The sequence below is a fragment of the Notothenia rossii genome (assembly GCF_949606895.1).
Source record: "Notothenia rossii genome assembly, chromosome: 1".
NCBI lineage: Eukaryota > Metazoa > Chordata > Actinopteri > Perciformes > Nototheniidae > Notothenia > Notothenia rossii.
In genome coordinates this window covers 3,030,539-3,053,020 of record NC_136912.1, presented here as the reverse complement: position 1 = coordinate 3,053,020, position 22,482 = coordinate 3,030,539, and the positions used below count along the sequence as shown (strand labels likewise).

General features: G+C 39.8%; 1 protein-coding gene across 1 annotated transcript in view; it reads right to left on the bottom strand.

Annotated features, from left to right (window-relative positions):
- LOC307045185 (voltage-dependent T-type calcium channel subunit alpha-1I-like) overlaps positions 1–22,482 on the bottom strand; it is a 211,457-nt gene that overhangs the window by 186,533 nt on the left and 2,442 nt on the right. Inside the window, exon 2 of the mRNA XM_079690718.1 lies at positions 12,735–12,868. Coding sequence (XP_079546844.1) covers positions 12,735–12,868 — 134 coding nt within the window. The remainder of the gene's footprint in view (positions 1–12,734; positions 12,869–22,482) is intronic.

The following is a 22,482-nucleotide window of genomic DNA, read 5'->3' as shown; positions in this document are numbered from 1 at the left end:
GTACTTTCTACTTCTCACATGTTGAACACAAATACCTGTACTTTCTACTTCTCACATGTTGAACTCAAATACCCGTACTTTCTACTTCTCACATGTTGAACTCAAATACCTGTACTTTCTACTTCTTACATGTTGAACACTAATACCTGTACTTTCTACTTCTTACATGTTGAACCCAAATACCTGTACTTTCTACTTCTTACATGTTGAACCCAAATACCTGTACTTTCTACTTCTCTCATTTTCCAAACAGGCTGGTTCCTTTAGTCTGAATGTGTGTTTGGTGGCGTGATCATTATTATTTAGAGTCATTGCGTGCCTATTGATTTGAACACGACCCGTGTATCCATCATTTCCTGGTCTTCTCTAAAGAAGAGGGACCAATGGAAACGTTGTCATGTTGCCGTTGTTCAGCATGGAAACATTCATTAGCTAACAATGACATTATTGTTCTATTAATATAAAGGGAGGTCAGGTACTCTTTAAAACAGCTGCTAGTTATGGGTACTTTTTACTGAAGTACATTTCAAAGCCTCTTTACTTTGACTTGAGTAAAGAAGTTTAGTCAGTACTTCTACTTTCACCAGAGTATTTTTAAACACAACGAGTATCTGTACTTCTACTTGAGTAAAGGATGTGTGTACTGTTGCCCTCTCTGCAGATTGCACATTGAACAGTCCTGCTAACAATCCTCAGAGCAACGATCTGAGCAGCAGAGGACACAGTCTGACAAAGGGTGTGATGCATTCAGGGCATAAAATGTGTAAATTTATGAGCCCTGACATTTCTCCATTAATACCCCTTGATGTCCGTCTGCGTTATATTGCTGGTATTTGTCATCCATGCTCCCTCAAGACATCAGCGTCTCTACCTGCTCTGTGCTGGGTGTTGGAGGCAGATAGGGAGGGAGGAGGAGCTCAGAGGAGGAATGGATCCTGAGAGGAGGTGTGAAGCTGGGTCTGCTCTCACCGATAGCCTCTGCACAACTACGCCAGACGAGAGAATGTCACACACACAAGCTTGAATATACATTATTCACACACAAGCATGCAGTACAAGTTCCCAGTTACTCAGACATGTCTGAAGCAGAGGGGTACAAATGAGAATCCATGTTTGTTGAATTGAAATGGAGAGGGGACACTTGGGAAAGGGCTTCAACAACTGCAAGTCCGTTAACTTAAACAACTATACGTTGTTTGTTCCCAACTTCTTAGGAATCACAAGTGTTTGCTAGCGGTTGGTATTTTAACGTTTTAATCATAGGTTAATTTGAAATGGGCGATTGATGCACCAAAGCTACCGGGTTAGGTTTAGGCACAAGTACTTCCTTAGACAAATATCATGGTTTTGGTAATTACAAAGAAATATGTAAAGCATTTGACAAAAATATTTGAGGTTACGATAAATAACATTGACTTTTGGTTTCACAAAGGGAAAAAAACACCAGTCTACGGGGTGTAACACCTGTGTTTGTTAGACACATCTTTCTTACTGTAACAACCGGGTTTTTATGTGACCGGTAGTCACTCACGGTAACGCCCACCCAGCCAGGGATTCGCTGTTGGTTGGCGCCTCCATTTCCTTTTTCCCCTATTTAGTTAGACGGAGCAGGAAGGGAAAGGTGTGTGCAGCAAGAGTGATCGGTGGAGCAACACGCTCATCTGTTTAGAGACCAGCAGTTAGGTCGTTTAAAGTCCGTGTTACCGTTGTCTGACCCACCGTCCACCGTCATCATACCCTTCTGTCGCTTCACTTCCCGGATTATTGTTTACAAAACTGAAAGGAGCCGGTCATCTCCCAACCACCTTAAAAACCAGGACTGGATTTTCAAAACCGACTGGATTGCTAAAAATGACTGACATTCTCCCGTGGTAAATTGACTGTTTTATTTATTTTGAAGAAAACCCGAAGTGGAATATCTTGGATTTAGCATTGAACTGTGGGGAGACTAATTGTTTGATTGTTTGTGGGGTATTCAAAAATACACTTGCTATTTGTGATTATAATTTTGAGTTGTGTCCTTTCTTATATTTTCTAATGTCATTCAATGTTGGGTGTTTGCTGTGAGATGTTTACACCTTTGTGCAGACTTACTAAAACTGACTGACTAGCCAAATCTCAAACGTCAGGAGAGAGACCTGACTGGCACCCCAAAGAACCTAAATAAGTAAACTGTCACATTACCTTCCACTCCCCCAATGCAGAATGTGTCACTCATATTTGACCTCCTTTTAGGGTTTTAAACACTCTCAGCGTGCTAAATGTGACATGAAATCACAAAACAATGTTTGTGTAATAGAAATGGATCGGAGAAAGATGGGGAAAGGCTTCAAAAGGAGGAGACAACTAAGTCTAGATTTAACAAGTCCTTCAACAACTGCAAGTCCTTTAATTCAAACAACAACAGATGGTGTTTGTTCCGTCTTAAACGAATCACATGAGCGTTTGCTGACGGTTGCTGTTTCAATCATTTGTTTTGAGTGGTTCTCTCTTGACACAACAAGACTACTCTGTGAGGTGTAAGCAACACAAGTACTTACTGAGGAAGATATCCTTTGGGTAGTAACAAGTAGACTTTGTGGATCGCTTGACTCTTTTAAGAGTTTAGCACACTGGGAGCTTGATGAAAGAAACACACAAATGTTAAATACTCACCTGAGAATTTTTGATGTCGTGGGCTTTTATTGTTCTTGATAAAACGAGAGGGAGTGGATCTAGTTTTCAACGCCTTTGTCGAGGTTGAAAGGTGTCATAAATAAAGTTTGCTGTCCATGGGGACTCAGTGTTGTTGTTATATAATCCTCACAGCCATAAGTGCAATGTAACAAACTTCACACAACGTGATTGGCGTGATTTTTTTCAATGTGCAAAAGCTATGAAAAATCTGTTCCAAAAACAGCATTTTCCCGATTAAAGAAATATATTGAAGTCCAAATGACTTACACAAAATTAAACTTCATAACCATGGTCTGTAGATATTGTTAATGATGTAAACAAATATATCGGTCATAATAGCCTTCGAGTAAAAATACCATTCGAGGTCTTTCTTGCTGTTCTTCAAACGTTAACATTTCTGGATCCTAGCTATCTTATTTTTTAAGAGAGTTGGTCACTGGAGAGTCATTTTTGTTCATGAATTGAATTGACTCTATGTTATGTCCATCCATCTTCTCCCGCTTATCCGTGGTCGGGTCTCGGAGGTATCAGTTCCAGCAGAGAGCCCCAAACTTTCTTTTCCCTGGCCACATCAACCAGCTCTGACTGGGGGGTCCCAAGGCGCTCCCAGGCCAGCAAAGAGATATAATCCCTCCATCTGGTTCTAGGTCTACCCCTTGGTCTCTTCCCAGCTGGACGTGCCTGGAACACCTCCCTAGGTAGGCGCCCAGGTGGCATCCTAACTAGGTGCCCGAACCACCTCAACTGGCTCCTTTCGACGCGAAGGAGGAGCAGTTCAACTCCGAGTCCCTCCCGGATGACCGAACTTCTCACCTTATCACTAAGGGAGACGCCAGCCACCCTGCGCAGAAAACCCATCTCGGCCGCTTGTACCCGCGATCTCGTTCTTTCGGTCATGACCCATCCTTCATGACCATAGGTGAGGGTAGAATGAAAATGGCCCGGTAGACAGAGAGCTCTGCCTTCTGGCTCAGCTCCCTTTTCGTCACAACGGTAAAGCGACTGCAGTACCGATTCCGCTGCTCCGATTCTCCGACCCATCTCACGCTCCATTGTTCCCCCACTCGAGAACAAGACCCCGAGATACTTATTATTATGTTATGTCCAGTTCTACATTAATCCAAACTTCCCTTTATCCCAGTGCAGTTTCCATAAACTTTCTACACCTAAACCTTCAATCTGCAGACAAAGCGTTCGTCCTAATGCTGAGCAATGGCAGGTGTCAGCAGTAAATCACTGCAGGCGAACTGCAGCCTTCTCTTGGTTAACCTTTCCTTTCTTTCCCTCGCAGTCCACTCTGCTGAAGGGGAACACATCGGCACAGCTCCAACACATTAGGATCAGAGTCACTCTTGGAAGTAACTTCATTACAGAGCAGCTGAACATATAATCACCACGCTGTAGATCTGAATACAGAGAGACAGTCATCATACGGTGCCGCTTTGGAGGAGATAACAGGAGCTTTATCTCAGCCGTAAGAAAAGTATGAGGATGAATAAGGAGATGTATTCAAGTGTTCAATAATTAAAAAAGACCAACCATTGCTCTTTGTAATGGATGTGCTTCAATGCAACAATGCATCATTATTTACTTCCAGAAAAAAACACCATGGCTGAAGTCGAATAGTCCATTTAGCTTAGGAACCTTCCTAACCGAGTGAAATGACCCGGAAGTCCCTCAGTGGCAGCCATGATAAGTGCCGTTCGAATTCTCTACATGATAGGAAAGGTGGTTTCAAACTTCCTTTATAACCTCCTTTAGCTTAGGAACCACTGGACCTCCCTTACCGAAAGGAGAGGAGAAAATGCTGCCCCACAATGCATTGCAGCCGCAGCATTTGCCGTCACACAACAGTCGGCCGTTCACGGAAACAACCGATTATGACGGAGAAATTATATCATGAAAGTTACGGTGCTTATTAAGCATTTTAAAACGTATGTGTTAAGTTGCCAAAGTGCTTTGTTTTGAACGTTCATCAGTATTATAATCAAAAAGAGAAATATGAACGTTAGTTTTTACTGAAATGATCAAATAAGTCAACATTTCACTGAGCTGTGTGGGGTTTGTTCAACTTTTAAAAGATGTTTGAATGGTGATGTACACAGTGATAGATGTTAAGAACTAACGTTTATAATAAATACATTTGTATTGATTTTAAGATCTTTTCATACAATCATATGTATTGGGATCATTTGTATTAACGTGGACCGGAGGGAGAGGGTGACGAGCATAAATGTCACTTTCATTTTTTATTTCAATTCCAGCTTTGGTCATGAAGAATATGTTTCTCTGTTGTTCATAAAGCATAAAGCAACAGCATCAGAGCACGGTGCAGAGTCTCTAGATGAGTCCCTCGTTCTTATTAAACATCCATGTTGTAGTCCGCTGTATAGAAAACTAGTTTCCATAGTTGAAAGTCCGACTGAAACACACCGTCAGTTTAAAACAACTCAACTGTTGAAAAACAACTTTTTCAATCAATTTGCTTAAAAAGGGAAGGTTTGATATTGGCCTGTAAATATTCATTATGGTTTTATCTAGGTTATGCTTTTTTAGGAGCGGTTTAATTACTGCAGTTTTCAGGGCCAGTGGAAATACACCTGATTGAAGAGACTTGTTTACTATGTGTAGTATATCTGAGGCCAAGCAATGAAAAACAGTTCAGAAAAATCCTGTCGGGATGATGTGGAGGCAGCAGGAGGAGGATTTCAGATGTTGAATAATGTCTTCCAGGTGTTCAGCATTTATCAGACGGAATGTTTTCATGATGTCTGAATTGATTTTAAGTGCACACAGGGACAGTACATCTGCTGTACCTGATGCAGAGGCACTGACTGCTTGTCTGATTTTCATGATTTTGTCAGTGAAGAAGGAGGCAAATGAATTGCACGCCCTGGTGGATCGAAGTTCAGAAGCTACTGACACTGGGGGGTTAGTTAGTCTGTCGACGGTAGCAAAGTTTTTGTCAGTTTTTAGTCAGTTTTTGGTAATGATGTCAGAGAAGAAAGTCTGTCGTGCCTTTTTCATTTCCAAATCATAAAGGCCAAGTCTCTCTTTATAGATTTCAAAATGAACCTGGAGATTTGTTTTTCTCCACCTACGTTCAGCTTTTCTGCACTCAGTGTTTGCTGTTCTCACAGTCATGGCTTTTCTCCATCGAGATATTTTCTTGCCAGATACTTCCTTTTGTTTAATGGGAGCAATGGCATCCATGACATTTCTTATCTCCTGATCAACTAGCTCATTTACTGAGAAGGTAGCACGGGCAGTTGAAGGAGTCAAAATCTGAGCAAACATTTCCTCTGTATTTCCAGTGAAGTGACGTCTAGTGGTTACCTCTTCCTTAGCAGTTGTTTGGATGGAAATAGAGCTCTCAAAGAAAACACAGGAATGATCAGAGAGTGCAACATCAGTCACGACAAGCTTAGAGATGTTCAGACCCTTTGAGATAATTAAGTGTTCGCGGGCTCTGTCACATGCTGAGTCAGTCCATAGATATCAAGAACACAAAACAGTTCTTTAGCCCCTCTGTCCTGGGGGTTGTCAACATGGATGTTAAAATCACCAACAATGACTCGACGGTCAAAGTCAATACACACTATAGACAGCAGTTCAGTGAAGTCATCAAAAAAGCTTGCACAGTATTTGGGTGGTCTATAGATATTTAGGAACAGAGCTCGAGAGGAGCATTTCAGCTGAAGGGCCACATATTCAAAAGAAGCAGCGTTTCCATACGTAGTCTGCTTGCATTGAAATCAATCATTAAACAAAATAGCTGCTCCACCCCCTTTATAATTAAAAATGCTTAACAAACAAGCATTCAGTGGCTGGGGGGAGCATACTTTTCCTTTTATGTTGGACACCTGCCTCCACACACACACACACACACACACACACACACACACACACACACACACACACACACACACACACACACACACACACACACTGACACATTGTTCCACACAATCTGAGTGTGTGCAGAGTTGAGCCTGGCGAGGGACTCCTGCTGCTCCTAATCCCTCTCCTGGAGCTCTCCTACTGTTTGTGTTCGTAGCGCCGGGTTCCCAGGGGTGCAGCGTTTCATCACCCCCCCCCCCCCCCCCCCCACACACACACACACACACACCTCCTCGCTACTTATACGCTGCATGTGGTGGATGAGAGACTGTCTGGGGAGTAATTGTTTCCAGTTTTTCGAGCAATGGGGCGACATGTCTCCGATGCAAGAAACTGTGGGTGAATAAAGAAATCTTTGGTGTACCAGAGTGGGGGGGACACGGCAGATAAAACATTAAGAGAAAGCAGTATCTTCTCTGGCCTGCGGGGGTGAAACTATGCACTGGTGACCGTGGAAATGTGTGTGAAATGTTGGGAAACCGGGGAAGAACAAGTGAGGGAGAAATGTTCTCCTTCCCTTGAGGGAGAAATGAGAGGAGGAAGAGGAAGAGGAAATGTCAAAGAGAGAAAAATGCAAATTCGGTTAAAACGGTGGAAAAGCTACTGGGAGACAATGGCAGGGAAAACAGTTCATAATTCATCTGAGATGTTAAAAATATAAATATTAAGTGCAAATATTTTTTTTTGAAGCAATATTTAAAATGTGTTTAATGTTTAAGTAACGGAGGGCATTGTGGGAGGGATCATGTTGAAAGAGAACGGAGGAATTTCATGAAGATTGGTTTTCAATATCATCTGTTTTGGTAACCATTAGCGAATGGGAGTTAAAGTAAAAGCATTTACAGTGATACACACTTTTAAGGTTGTTCCTTTATTTCCACGTAACATTAACATGAGTATCACATAGGAGGTAATGCTTTTCTTCAGAGACAGGAAGTTGCACCCGGGGTGTATTCAAGTCTGTCCATTGGAAATGTGATAATCAATTTGAATAAAATCCCCTAATCCTTCCATCAAGATACAGGGGTCATTTTTCTACTTGCTTTTCTATTTAAAAACAAACAGACTATTTGCTGTATGTAGTTAATATTGCACTGATTTATGGAAGCTGTTTGTCTTTGGAGAAGGCGAAAAGATCCAAGAAAAGTTTATTATTATTTAGTTTTTTATTAGTGGAAAGGTTTGGTCGAATACTTCGTAAAACATTTAAATATCTTTCCATTTAAAAAGAACAATGAACTATTGAGGGTTAATACAAAAATATTTGGAACTTTTAAGGTCATTAATATGCAGGAATTGAATTAAAGAACTTGCACATAACTAGACAGGTCCTCTTTAGTTATTATGGGTATTCAGCTCGTTACAGTAAACATTTGGCCCATTTGATTAAAATGATGTTCAGAAAAGCCCTCAAGACGTTTTATAGATATTTTATGACGTTGTTTTTGCCCACTCTTAATTGTTGTTCTGTGCACACGTCTATAAGTAAGGGATCATGTGCAGCGAGACGTCATTGCTGATCAAGATCCCTCTGCTTCCCGTTGGGCTCTCTGATCAGCCTGTCGGGTGTTCTTTCCCATAATGACCAAGTCGCTGCACATTATCCCGCCTATTACACGGCCAGATAATAAAATAACTAACAACTCGACTCCCAATATTAATTGAAATTATTTTATTGACTTAAAAATTATCGTATTTCTTCCGCTAAGGAAAAAACAATCTCCGTTCCACGGCGCACCAACGGCTGGAACTGCGACGACAACAACTTTACGGCAGCACTGTCCAACTCTGTTCGCAGTTTCTGATCCACTAACAAGTCCCTAAACTCTGCAGAGCCCACACCGTATTCCTGTTAGAGTTTACTTCCTCTCTGCCTTCTCCTGGGGATATATCTGAAGTCCAGCACTGCCTTTTAACCTCATTTCCTTTCTCTTTCTTGATCCGCTAAGAAAAATAGTCCGTTGTTACCGTTTGAACTAACGTAGCAACGGCAGGAACTGCTTTGATAGCTTTTTGGAGGAGATTTTTGATTACAGATTTGAAAAGATCGTTGCTTGCTTTAAAAGTAGCACAATTCATGATGTCAAACTTGGAAAGTATCTAGATATCCCTGCCCTAATGCCAAAGGAACTGCACACTGAATATGTGTCGCCGTTTGATGTCTATGTCTGGACCTTTGTGTAAAAAGGAGGGTTTCTGCCCCGTTACTTCTCCACTGTTTTCTTGTATTGTCGGTTTGAAAAGCAAACTGCATACAGGCCAAACTGTACAGTTAAATCGACCGGACTTCTTTCTGCAGATGTGAGCGTCCTTAACAACGATCAATAAATCCTTGATAGCGGTCTTCTCTACTGGATTAACAACGTGTCACGTGTTCTGAATTGACCAATCATAATCGAGTATTCAACTAAGCCATGTAATAATAACGTTTTAAAACACTCCAATGTGTCTTTAAAGAAACTTCAGGGGACGTTAGATCATCTATAATGTGGTGGTGTCAACGTCTTTAAAAGGGATGTATTTATTGATGTTGGGGGGTTAGTCTCTGCATGGTAATCATCTATTTAAAAGAACGAGATGATACAACTTGTTTGTTTGGATCAAAGCATGTCAATTACTTTAATGTTTATGTGCCAAGAGATAATTATGGTGCTCTAGCTTGGGAAATGTCTGCTGCTTTCTTGTCTTGCTTTTCCTCTTCCTGTCAGCTACATTTTTATTTCACTCTCTAGTTGAATAGCTTGTTAATTTAAACGCTTATAAATACGGTTACAGTTGTCAAAATGCTTGTTTATTTTCCTAAATGTACTTCAGGGATGTTTATGTTTGATGCCAGAGTCACAGCAGTTAAAATGATCAGCTGTCAGCAGATGTGATGTTTGGCTGCTATGAGATTCTTGAATGTATTCTGGGGAAATACATCACCTTTAGGACGATCTGTGTGTGAAGAAACACATTTGATTAAGAGTCAGAATTATTGTAATGGAGTTTCATTCATGTATCACTTGGTGTTACTCATCATACAATGTGACATGTATGTGATGCCAACTCTAACTCATTTGTTCCCAATATGTTTCTGTTTTAACAGCCATTTCTAAAAGTATTGTAACGTTTGCTAAGCAGGGTGTGACTACCCCATTTGCACTGCGTAAGGGCGAGTTGGTCGGCCATATTGGAATGCTACGTACGGCAACCCAAATAGGACATTTGATATTCGTAAACAAAAGTGCATCGTTATCTGGCCCTTGCAGAGAGATTCCAAAGCTGGGAAAGATCTTTCAGATTTATCAATAATTGTCATATAAGAAAAACACTTAATAACAGAGATTTGTTTTTAAATCTACTTTTATCTGGAAAATCTTTTATGTAATGTCGCGTTTCAAGGATCCTCAACAGAGAAACTTTGGCCTAACACATTTTAAATGTTAAATACAATTAAAACCACTCACAGTTAAGAATTAGATATTCATTATTAATGCCATAAATGATTGCATACATTTACAGTTTCGTATTTATCCAGTATGACAGCTCTGTCAAACAGAAGTTAAATCAATTTCTCACTTATCCTAAGAATGTATTCAACCCAATAAAAGGAGTTCTCAAACAGTAGGGAAATGACGTTGTAATAAAAATAACTCATCTCTCTCGTTCAGATTAATGTTGTCAGGTTTTTAAAGTTTTTTTCTTATATTTTGCAAAACGCCGCTGTGTCAAATGTCCTACTTGGGTTGCCGTAGGTTGCTGTCCCATATGGCGGACAAACTCACAAATCGCATATGTTTTCAGTTTAGTTCTTGTGTGTTTTTTTTGTATGCCTTTCAGCAGGATTATGGAGTAAACACCGGCCCAATGTTCATAAACATGTGAGGTGGTGATACTTAATGTTTAAGGGTTGGCATAGCAAAGACCAAATGAAAAACTTTGAAAAGATTATTTTTATAAAATGGCCGAAAATTATCTCTTTTAATTTCTGTCCTGTTTTTACCTGTTAGAGTTACGTGTTGGATCACTGAGGTGAAGTTGCAGCCTAGACAAGCAACACAGATATTTGTGACTCCTAAAACATTTTTTAAATAATTGAACAAAGGTAAATTGCTGACACTTCATCAGAGTTTGCTTTCCATTCGAAGGTCCAGATGAAGCAGAAAGCACAAAACTCTCCAATGCATGAGTTCATTTATTCAGGCGTTAGAGCTGTGAAGAGACTTTAATGTGTTTTGGAAGAAGTTAAAAAAGTCAAATTGAAGATTGTCCAACAAACATTAACATCCTTTAAAATCTTAACTTGCCATTACAAAGAGACGTTTCCAATCCCAACTCATGAGACTATTTAATGAAGGGCTTGTGTTGCTGGCAGAGCATCACTCCAGCTCAAAGGAGACTTAAAGAAGTCAAATCAATGCACTGCGTTATAAATACTGCACGAGAGGATACAGACTGTTTGAGATGTAATATGTGAGACTAGAATCACAACGCAGAAAGAACATTGCAACAAGGTGGGGTTAATAAAGTCAAGGTAGAGTTATTCAACACACACAATGTTAAACTTGATGTTGAATGTTACTCTTAATTGGTTCAATCACTCAGTTTAAATTAATCCCACCAGCCAAAGGTTCTGGCTACCGCTCGTTAAGTCAGCAGTAACAGTGCGAGCCAAATTGATGACAGGCTAATTTCAGCTCATTCACTAAATTACATTGCGGGGATCAGAGCGGTTTAATGACATGATGGTTATTGTAAGCCGTGTCCCAGGTGGAAGCCAGTGACTCTCAACATGTTAATATTTCATGTCATGTTTCATAATTTAACGCTGACATAATTGGCCATGCATGGTGGCACAACGGACCACAAACTGTCAGGATGGAATTTGCCTGACCTTTAAATTATACCCATGATATATCATCGTTAAACATTAAAACATGAACTCGCAATTCAACTTGAGAACAGGAAAACACATTGGTCTGATTCACTACAAAAACTCTAAATCTTGAGTATATGTGTCTAATATCTAGTGAGTATTGCACAGGTGTGCCTTAGGCTGGCCACAATAAAAGGCCACTCTGAAACGTGCATTTTCAGTCTAGAAAATTACCAACTAACTAACATCAGAAAACATGACACTTTTGAGCATTTGCGCCTTATTTCGTAACACACCATTTCCTGCTTCTGGTAAAATATACTTCTAAATTAGTTCTCCTGATAATTACAAGATGTGATTTATCTAAATATTCCTTCTTATTTCAAGAAATCTTACCCCACACATTTTCACTTGTTCTATTGGCAGACCTTTGTCCTTATTTAAATTGAGAACAGCTTGTTTTCATTATTGTTTAACTTGTTTTTGGAGCAGCATTTTTTCCAATGTTCTGTTTGAAATTATTAGGAGTGTTATAAATATAGAGCATGGGTCGGGAAACCTTTTTGATATGAAGTGCCATAAAAATTAAAAAAAAAAATGGGATTAGTGTGCCGACGATCGTGAACTGTCAGCAGGAGGGGGGGGGCTCGCTGCGGGGAAGGAGCGTGTGGACCTCTTTCATCAGCGCAACTTACATGATGCCGTTCAAACACATTTAAATAATTGTTTAAACGGTTTGATAATAATAATGACGACCGTCCGTTCTGTGATTCTCCAGAACACACAGATGGCCAGTCCGCCCCTTTGTAGCATGTTATTTTCGATGAGAGATGAGCAGATCGCCACTGGGCTTTCAACTAAAGACAAAGCCACGCAAAACCTGCGGCATTTGTACAGCTCCTTATGGGTACTGCAATTAGTGAAGGGCTTTCCTCCGTGGTGAAACGATCAGCTCTGCACCACGGAGGAAAGCGGCAGAAAGTCAACTGGAGATAAAGAGGGCGGGGCTGCGTTGCGTGCATGGCTTCCTTCTGCAGGTAACGGGGAGACCCTCTGGCGGCGGTCTCGTTCAGGATCCGAAAATACAATTGTAATATTTTGCACGCTTATTCCACTTATTCCTAGTGTGCCACTGGTTACGGTGCCACGTGCTAATGGTGGTTGCCGACCCCTGATATAGAGTTTCAACTTCTCCTACAAATTGTTTGCATGTTCTGTTATAAATCACTACGTTTTGTAACATGTATGTTGGAGCCCCGGTCACAGCAGGGATACTATAAAGTGAAGAGGAGGTCCTCACCCTGACATGACGATGAAGAAGTCCAGTCGGTTCCACGTGTCCCCGAGGTAACAGCGGCGCCCGAAGATCCCCAGAGCGAGCATCTTTATAACCATCTCCAGAGCGAAGAAGATGTAGATAAAGACGTCAAAAGCCTGACAGGAAGACAAGGGGAGACAACGAGGAAAGGTGTCAAGAATATGAACAAAGGAGCTTTGGGGCGCCACAAACAACACATTCGTCACCGCTGCTAAGGTTTATAGATGTCCCCCTCTTCCATTGGTGATTAATGTATTGTTTGTCAGGACAGCAGACACACTTTGTTAACACCACTCAGGGAATTGAATAGGCTTGTTAGGAAGCACCAACACCTTCACTAAAGTGTCGCTAAGCAGTACACATATTACACATCTCCAGGTGAGTTTTGTGAATAGGGCACCCATCATTAAAGCTATCATCAGTTCCCAGTGTTTCAGTCCTAGTCCCACACCTCCAAAGTATTTCCTGCATGTGTTGTATGGAGCGGATGGAGTCCCAAATGTCAATGGAGAAATAATCCATGATGACTTAATGTGTGAGTTTTGAAGGTGTCATTTTCTTTTTAATATGTAAATAAATGATTGAGGCCTTCTTGTTATTGTTTGATAATAATTGTCTGATTAACCTGTTGAATTTAACTTTCAGAGACCTGACAATGACCAGTTGGCCAAGTTGTAATGAGAGGGTAGCGGGATTTTCATTTTGTTGGTGAAAGAACTTTCCAAGTGGGATTTTTTATCACCTTTCAACAAGGAGTGGAAATGTATACTGTACATCTCTTTGTTGGTAATTGGATGAACCAACCCTTAAGTTTCAGTTATTGGTAGATAAGTGGGTTGAAGCAGTTTCGATCTAAAGCTTAAAACTCCACAAGAGGTGCAAGATTAATCCAAGAGGTCACAACAAGAAGAATCAAATTGTTATAAATCTGCTAAACATAATTATTTTCTCATATCTTTGCATTTTCTAGCAAAATAACTGCATCTTCTTTTGACCTATAATACTGTGGGGATTGTCTCCGTCTGAGAAAAGGAGGTCACTTGTTTGGTGAACTGCTCACAACTTGTGGAGATGAGAAATAAAGAGCTTCCAGTGAAACGACAGAACAACAAATGGAAAAACACCGCCTGGTGCTCTGAGCAACTTGCTGATTCATTGGGTTCACCCCGACTGCTGACAACAACGCACAAATGCACGAGGGAAAAGCTGCGTCTGCATGACTCATCTTCACCAAATGGACTCTTTGGGCCGATGCAAAGCTGCAGCGAATGAACTCAATCATCTCAGGGAGGCTCCAGCAATGCCAACGTAGAGATACAACTCAGAAAATCTGCTTAAAAATACCTTAACACTAGAACCGCCAGAGATTTATTATACCTAAAACCGCCACCGGGGTCAAATTGACCCGGCATTAGAATGCATTGATTTTCAAGGTAAAAGTATTGCTTTAAAAAAAAAAATGGTCCTGTGGTATTGGTATTTTGACAAGCAATTGTGTTTAGTTTATCAACCCTACAACATAGCGTTTCGTGAGGCGGTTGTCGTTGTTGGGTGAAAAGCAAACAGCTGTTTGCTGCGGAGCGCAGCACGAGCAGTCTCCCGTGTCTTCACTACAGACTGTCGTTATCAATCTATCTCTCTATCTCTCAATCTATCTCTCAATCTATAAGGAACCGCAGTAGACAAAAGGCGTTGCTATAGCAACACCTCATGTTTGTTTACACGCAAAATCAATAGCGCGAAAAGGGGTGGGGTCAATATGACCCACTTGGCGGAAATAGGTATAAATGGCAATTTTTTGGGCGATGTCTTCAATCTGACTTCATATTGACACTTTTTAACAACATAGGGTGCTACATAACACACTTTCAGGAAAAGTCACGGACTGGGAGACTTTAATATTTTATTGAAAAAAAGTTAAATACAATAAAAAACAGCTCTGGTCAAATTGACCCGATTGGCGGTTCTAGTGTTAAACACAGATCTATGGATCTGGGCATTAGTCAATACCATGGCGTCTATGAAGGTCTGAAGTCATCTTTCCTTTCGCATTTCATCTCCACACACGCCCCCTAACTGAAGGACTTTATGTGTACTATAGATATAGAACGATCAGTCATTAAAAAAACTATAAAGATAGATGATTATGTTTCTTTTTAATGGCTCCTTTTGGGCAATTGATTCATTGCCAAATAAAAACTCAGCTTCCCAGGTATGAGAGTTTGATGCTATTGTTGGTATTTCTTTCATCTAGTAAATACAAATACGTTTTCACTTTGAATTATTGTAGACAAAGAGGCCACATGGAGTCCTTTGAAATGATCAGGCCCATTGTTCACTATGTTCAGACATCGTACAGGCCAGACTTTGTGAAGAGTTGATTTAATGGAGAGCTTATTGATTTTCTGTTGAATGGTTGATGGCATCTTTTTGGCAAACATTTGCTGCTTTCAGCTCATTAGATTAAATAGTTTGATTGTAGTTTGCCAATTGAATGTGGAATTGGATTTGGATGTGAAGCGGCCACATAGTGTCTTCTACAGATACGTATTTATTGCACATATTTCACTATTTCCAGATATTGAAGAGGCCAAAAAATCCGATAGTTTAGAAAATAATCGGTTGAAAAAAAAGGGCTGCAAACTAACAATTATTTTAACTTTTCATTCTTTTTTTTATGGACAGTCTCACTCTAATGTACATTTCTCAAAGTTATTGAAGTGACTGTTATTTTGTATATATTGATTGCTGTGCATTTTGTCATGTCTTAATGTGTGCATATGTATAAATATGTCTTTTGATTGTGTATATATATATGTATATATATTTTTATATATTTTGTTTTTGTATTTGCGATTGTGGGAAACCGTATTTCGATCCCTCTGTCTGTACACACAAACTGAAAGATTGACAATAAAGTTGTCTTTGACTGACTTTGAAGACAGTAAAGGCACTTCTGTAGGACGAGCAAAGGCAGGATGTCCTGAGGGTCCAATTTGGATTCAGACAATGATTTTAGCTTTTGTTTCCAAGACATCAAGCCAATCGCCCTATGGGGATGAGAGGGGGGGTTTCACCCTGTTCAAACATCACATTGTAGTGAAGCTGACGGTGTGATCCTATGCTGCACCAGGAAACTTGTAAAAGCAAGACAGGTTTGACTTCCTCCTATTTGTTTACTCCACTTCTTTCCCTGTCTTCCTCCGAGTCTTCTCTCAATCTTTACCCTCCCTCTTTCCCTCGAAACGCAGCTGCCAATGTCTTACTTCCATCTCACAGGGCTGCCAACACTCACGCATTGAGCTTGATAGTCACGCAATTAACCCATATCTCACGCACTCACGCCACACTTGCCTTTCCTCACGCTAAGTTTTCGTCCAAAATAAATGTATATAAATATACAAATAAAGTGAAGGAACAGCAAACCGAGCGGTCTACGAAATGAGACGGCCTTCTGGCTTAGTTCAGTAAAGTTGGAACGATATTGGGAGATTCTGATTTCACGGGTCAATAACTCATGAACAAAACGTTATTCAGACACAAATGACGTCTCCTAAGTACCGCGGTAAGGCTGACAACGAACTACAATCACATTTTGATCAAAAAAAGCCAATACGCGCCATCCTCCGAGCTGGACACATTACATTGGTCTCTATCCGCAGCCGGAGAAGAAACGAGTGCTCAGGGACCGTCTGCAAAGTGCAACTCCGAAAAAAGAGAAACAAATAATATTCAATCACTACTATACAACTTATTACTACCAAACTCACTACACACATCAACAGTCTCCTGGTGGTCATACTACAGCAGAGAGTTTGGAAGAATATGCTTTTAAATAATTTTGGGGAATATTTATAATGTAAAATCTTCAATAAATATAGCATTATCTTAAATAACTTTACTGTTATACAGTATATTTCTACCAAACTCACTATTTGCATTGATGTTGTTAGCATCTGGTTAGCTTAACGGATATAAACTGTTTCTAAACAAGGAGAGGGAGTGCTCTGTCCTGTCAGACTGAGAGATAACTACAGCTCAGTGAGGTAAGGGACTCTGTTTAGATAGTTAACTTTAGTTATCTCAGTGGGTCTCAAACGTTTTGGTCACCATTTATGAGAATAAATGAAAAACAGTTATGAAATAATATTACAGTAAAACAAGAATACAGTTTAAAAGGTGAGTGATTTGTAAAATATCCATAAAGAAAAAGAAAATCTGTTTACAGTGCTGTTTCATATGGGTGTTGAGAGATGCATCCATAAATTCATTTTGCTCTCAAAATGCACCAGGTTGATGCATTTAACTTCAATATTTAAAAAAAAATCTTCCTGGAGGAGCATAACCCCCGGACCCCCCTAGAGGAGGTGAGGACTTTACTTCACTTTACCTCTGCTTACACCTATATGCCATTTTATATGCTGTGAGCTGATTATCGAGCCTTCATTGTAAGAGTGGCGGGTACACTGTGTATGTGCGTGTTCCACTGTAGCGCCCGGTACATTAATGGGAAACCCTAGTTTGTACATGTTCAATACCTTTGTAACACTGTACACATGAACGCTTCTTTTTTCGGTTCACCAAAGAAAAAATCTCACTCCAAGCTGAACTCAAATGTTGGCAGCCCTGATCTCTATTCCTACAAACATTTTGTTTATATTCTTTCCGCTCTCGTTCCCTGACAACTTCATATCTCCATTTCTCTTTGCAAAGCAACTTATCTCCATTGAACCTGCATTTCTCTCCCCAGTTGAGCAGTTTGCACTAAACGCCGGGGTAATGGGAAATAATTTGTTTGTGCAGTAATCAGAGATAAGCTTCACATCGACTTCCCCCAAACCCCTCCCCACTTCACTCCCAGCTTTAATCAAGCATCTAATTAAAAGACGAGAGCAGAAAAATCCAAATAAATCAAAGATCGCAGCTTGCTAATGCGTGTTATTGCTGTTGTGAGCAGAAAGCCCAGATTAGCTGCTGTTCTTCCCCGTGTGTACAGGGGGATTAGAGACGAACTGACGCGCTCGCCGTTGCCTGTAATTTGATTTTCAGAGAGAAGTACTTTAGGCTACATGATCTGAATCCGAACCAATGATGTGATTCTTTGTTTAGTCAGAAAAAACGTCCTACTCAGCAGTCCTGCAGGATTGAATGGATACAGCACTGGAGTACTAATGTGGATAGAAACAGGTAAAGATTGCAACTTTGACCTTTGTCAAATGGAAAAGATTTATGAGTTGCTACCTTTTGTAAAGTTCACTGAACCAAGAGAGATGAATACTCCACCAAATGTCAAAAATACATTCCTCCTCTGACATTTACACAGCTTTCTTTCTAACACTTCTTAATCCAGGTCCCCTTATCATTAAGCTTTTTATAATTGAAATTGAGCATTTTTATTTCTCTGAATGTATTTAAGGCACGTCTAAATGAAATGCTTTCTGACACTCTGGGTATTTGTAAATGTTGAATATGTAAATATGATATCCTCTGTTGTTTGTTTGTTTGTTTGTTGTTTTTATGTTTCATGTGGAACTAAATGATGCAGGTCTCCCTTGTAAATGAGATCGATGATCTCAAGGGACCAATCTGTCTAAATAAAGGTAAAAAAAAATAAAAAAAATAATAATACTTATCATACTTTGGCGGGTACGGTGTGTGTATAAGTGAGCGTACTTTATTTGTATATAGTACGTTTAGCCCAACCCATTCTTTAATTTTGAGTCTGATACTGACATCGAAAATAATATATATACGGTAACTTTATATTGTCAATTTTCCACATTTCCCAATTCCACATGTGCGCTAACAAGACATGTCTACAGCCATGCTAGTGCTTTAAACAGAATGCTAACATCAGTATGCTAACATCAGCATGCTAAAATCAGCATGCTAACATCAGTATGCTAACATCAGCATGCTAACATCAGTATGCTAACATCAGCATGCTAACGTGCTAAGAATGACAATGCTAATGTTCTGATGTTGTGCCGTATTAAACTTCCTCATCTTAGAATAATGTGAATGTCAGTGGCAAGTACATTTACTCACGTACAGTACTTAAGAACAACTTGTCCTTTAGTTGATTTGTTCTATATTGCTACTTTATACTTCTAGTGCATTTCGTTCCCTTCATGTTCCCCTTTAAACTGTGGGTTTTCTCTGGAAGTGTTTCCTTGTACGATGTGAGGGTCTATGGACATATGGTGTCGTTTTTCTCATACTGATATTCTGCACAAACTGTGCTGTTGTATTTGCTGTAAAGTGTCTCTACTGTAGGGTATTTTTATTATACAGTATGTACAGCACTTTGGCTCCACCAAAAATCGTTTAAAAATGTGCTTTATAAATTAAATTTGATTTGATTCAATTAATAACAACAAAAAAAAACACAATACATTTTTTAAAATAATATCTCAAAATAATAAACTAGTAAAATGACTTTTTAAGGTTGCCCACAATTATGTAAAATTATCGAATATACATTAAAGGTAGAAAGTTCTTTAATTTGTTAGAACATAATCATGCATTTGTTTGTCTACAAAACTACAATTCTATTGAAAACCTAATAATGTCATAAATACAATCATGATAATAAATGGAGTTGAGATACTTTAGCTTCATCTTTTGATAATACTTCTGAACTTTTTCTTAAGTGAGATTTGAAAGTAGGACTTCTACTTCTTAAAGAGTATTTTGACATTAATGTTTTACGAGGGCAGGTTTAAGTAAAGGATCTGAATACTTGATCACTGGCGTTAGCATGTTATGATAACTAGGGATGTCCCGATCACCTTTTTTTGCTCCCGATCCGATTCCGATCATTTGATTTTGACAATTTGCCGATACCGATTTTTCCCGATCCGATCTTTATGCAATGCATTAAGAGAAAAAAAAGCATTCAAGTTGTCCCTTAAGGTTATTTTTTTATTTAAATTGGATATTCTATCCAACATGGATATAGCTTCTTTCTTTCACAGCAGCATTGGATCAGTTCAGTTGTGCAGCATTGGATCAAAACAAAATAAAGCTTTCAGTACTCGTTAGCTTACTGCTACAATTAGACACTGCGCCCACTCTGTTGCCAGATTTGAGAGAAATAAGCAACCAGGTCTATGAAAACAAGCCCCAAAGAAGCAACACATACATGATGTTGTGTAATTTGAAACCAAAACTCAAGGCCTCAGGATGACTTTAAGACTTGAACATGGGCATTTTTGTTTTGTAACATTGAATACAAAATGTAAAAAAAGTATTTATAAAAAAAAATTAAAAAAAATAAAAATCCCGATCCCCGATTTTTTTCGTCCCGATTCCGATCTTTTGAAAATCACGTGATCGGCTCCGATCCCCGATCACGTGATCGGATCGGGACATCTCTAATGATAACTTTATTACTGGCCCTGCACATTAGTTCTCAATGGTTTCATGAATATATATAATCGGACAGTAATAAAAATTACTCGAGGTAAAATCCTTTCACGTCTTCAAAGTATTTCGGAGCAATGCTACTGAAAGACGCTTCAGGACTCAAGAGGAAGAGCCTTGGTAGATCTGTGCTCAAACTCGAGTGCTCGTTTGAGCTTGTAATTTGTGCTGAAGGACGTCATTTGCATGCAGTTCTCTTTCTGAGGGCTTCTTACTGATCCTCTAGCACTTCCTATTCAGTGAGATGAAACCCTTGTTGTCTCTGCAGAACAACATGTGATGTCGGTGCAGATTGTTCACCCATCCAGGTCACAGGATAGCTGGAGGGAAGTCAAATGCAAATGAAATTCCTTGAAGATGTTTCAACACACATCCTCGAGGCGTAAATAAAGCCTCAGTGATGAGTCGGTAAAGAGTCTTTGGTAACAAACTACTATTTGAGTTTCTTTTGATTGTTGCAGAACAAACAAAGATGCAGGAAAACTTAAATGCACTTAATATGCAAACCATGGTTTCCCTTTCTTTCCGTGCATCCATTATTTACAAATATATGCAGAAAGAGACAAGGTGTCAAGAAGAACAAAAGGAATAGCCAGTCATGTTAAAGTCATTTGGGCTCTACACACGATCCATTGATCCCCCTTGCAGGTGGAGGACATCTATAAACCTAAACTTAACCAACCATCAGATTTAATATGACCGGAGGAAAACTAATATTTGCAATTTCGCTGAAGCACACGACCGCAGACAGGATGAAGCCCTAAAGGTTCAGACTCCATAAGATTTGGTCCGAGAACATCAGTGTGAAACTCACAGGCTTTATTCTAGTGAAGGGGGGGGGGAAGTCAAATGTTTGGTATTTCGATGAGCCGACAATTTCATTTCCAGATACTAGTTGACTCGGGGTTAAAACTGTGGCTTTCAGGGAAAAAAAGGCTTAAACATTTCAGGATTTCTGTGATCTTTGCACATGTTTTCGCTCGAACGACACTTTATTGTTTTGGCTTTTAATACGGTTCAAAGTGTCCAATGAAATAATGTTGGTCGTCGAAGGGAAATGCAAAAAATCCTGAATTTGCTTAAATGCAAACCATGTGTTCCCATTGTCTCAATTGATTTAAAAATATACACAAACTAAATAACTAGCTAAGCTATCAGTGTGAAACTCACTAACAGGGATTATTCTAGCGGAGGGAGGGGGGAAAGTAAATATATTTGCTATTTCGGTGAACTTCAGTTACTAGTTTAAAACTTTGGCTCTCAGGAAAAAAATCTGCTTAAATGTTTCAGTAATTTCTGTAATCTGTGCTCGTTTATTTGCAAAACGACTGTTTATTGTTTTGTCCTATAATATTGTTCAAAGTGTCTAAGAACATGCAAACAATCCTGAATGTTCTCAAATGCAAACCATGTGTTCCCATTGTCTCCATTGATTTAGAAATATACACTTTCAATGTGAAACTAACAGGGTTTATTCTAGTGGAGGGGGGGGGGGGAGTAAATATATTTGCTATTTCGATGAACCAACAATTTCATTTTCAGCTACTAGTTGACTAGGGGCTAAAACTGTGGCTTTCAGAAGAAAAGAATGCTTAAACATTTCAGGATTTCTGTAATCTTTGCACATTTTTCACAGAACGAATGTTTATTTGTTTGTCCTTTAATACTGTTCAACGTGTCTGAGAAAACAGTGTTGGTCGTCGAAGGAAAATCGCAAAAAAACCTGAATTATCTCAAAGGCAAACCATGTGTTCCCATTGTCTCCATCGATTTAGCAATATACACTAACTGGCTAAATAACTAGCTAAGCTCCCGGGGGTTTTCAGATCCACACGGTAAGAGCTTATAGATTGTGCTGGTGAGCCACGATTGAAATCAGGGTATCGAACAACAGATTTTCTGAGAGCCTCGTATCGACTGTGACGACGCAGCGCACTAAATCCATGCTGATATTGAACGGGATTTATAGATACTGAGACGGGAGATTCTATTAGATCCAACTCACCAAGCACTTTCCCCAGGGAGCAGAATCAATCCACTCTGTGCTGTGACATGATTCAACAAGTGCTTAACACCGACAAACACTCGTGCACAGACACCCACTCAGGTGAACTTTGACATGAAGTGAGGGGGGGTCCTGAGTCCTGCCAGAAGACAAGGAAGCTGCCGGGGTGCCGTACGTGAAAAAGACCTGCTCGCTGCACCATAAAGACCACATAATAGCAGTGAGTCACCAGAGGGGCTACTCGGGGGGGGGGGGGGGGGGGGAGTGAGAGGAAAGAAAGTGCATGAGAAGGAGGTTCTC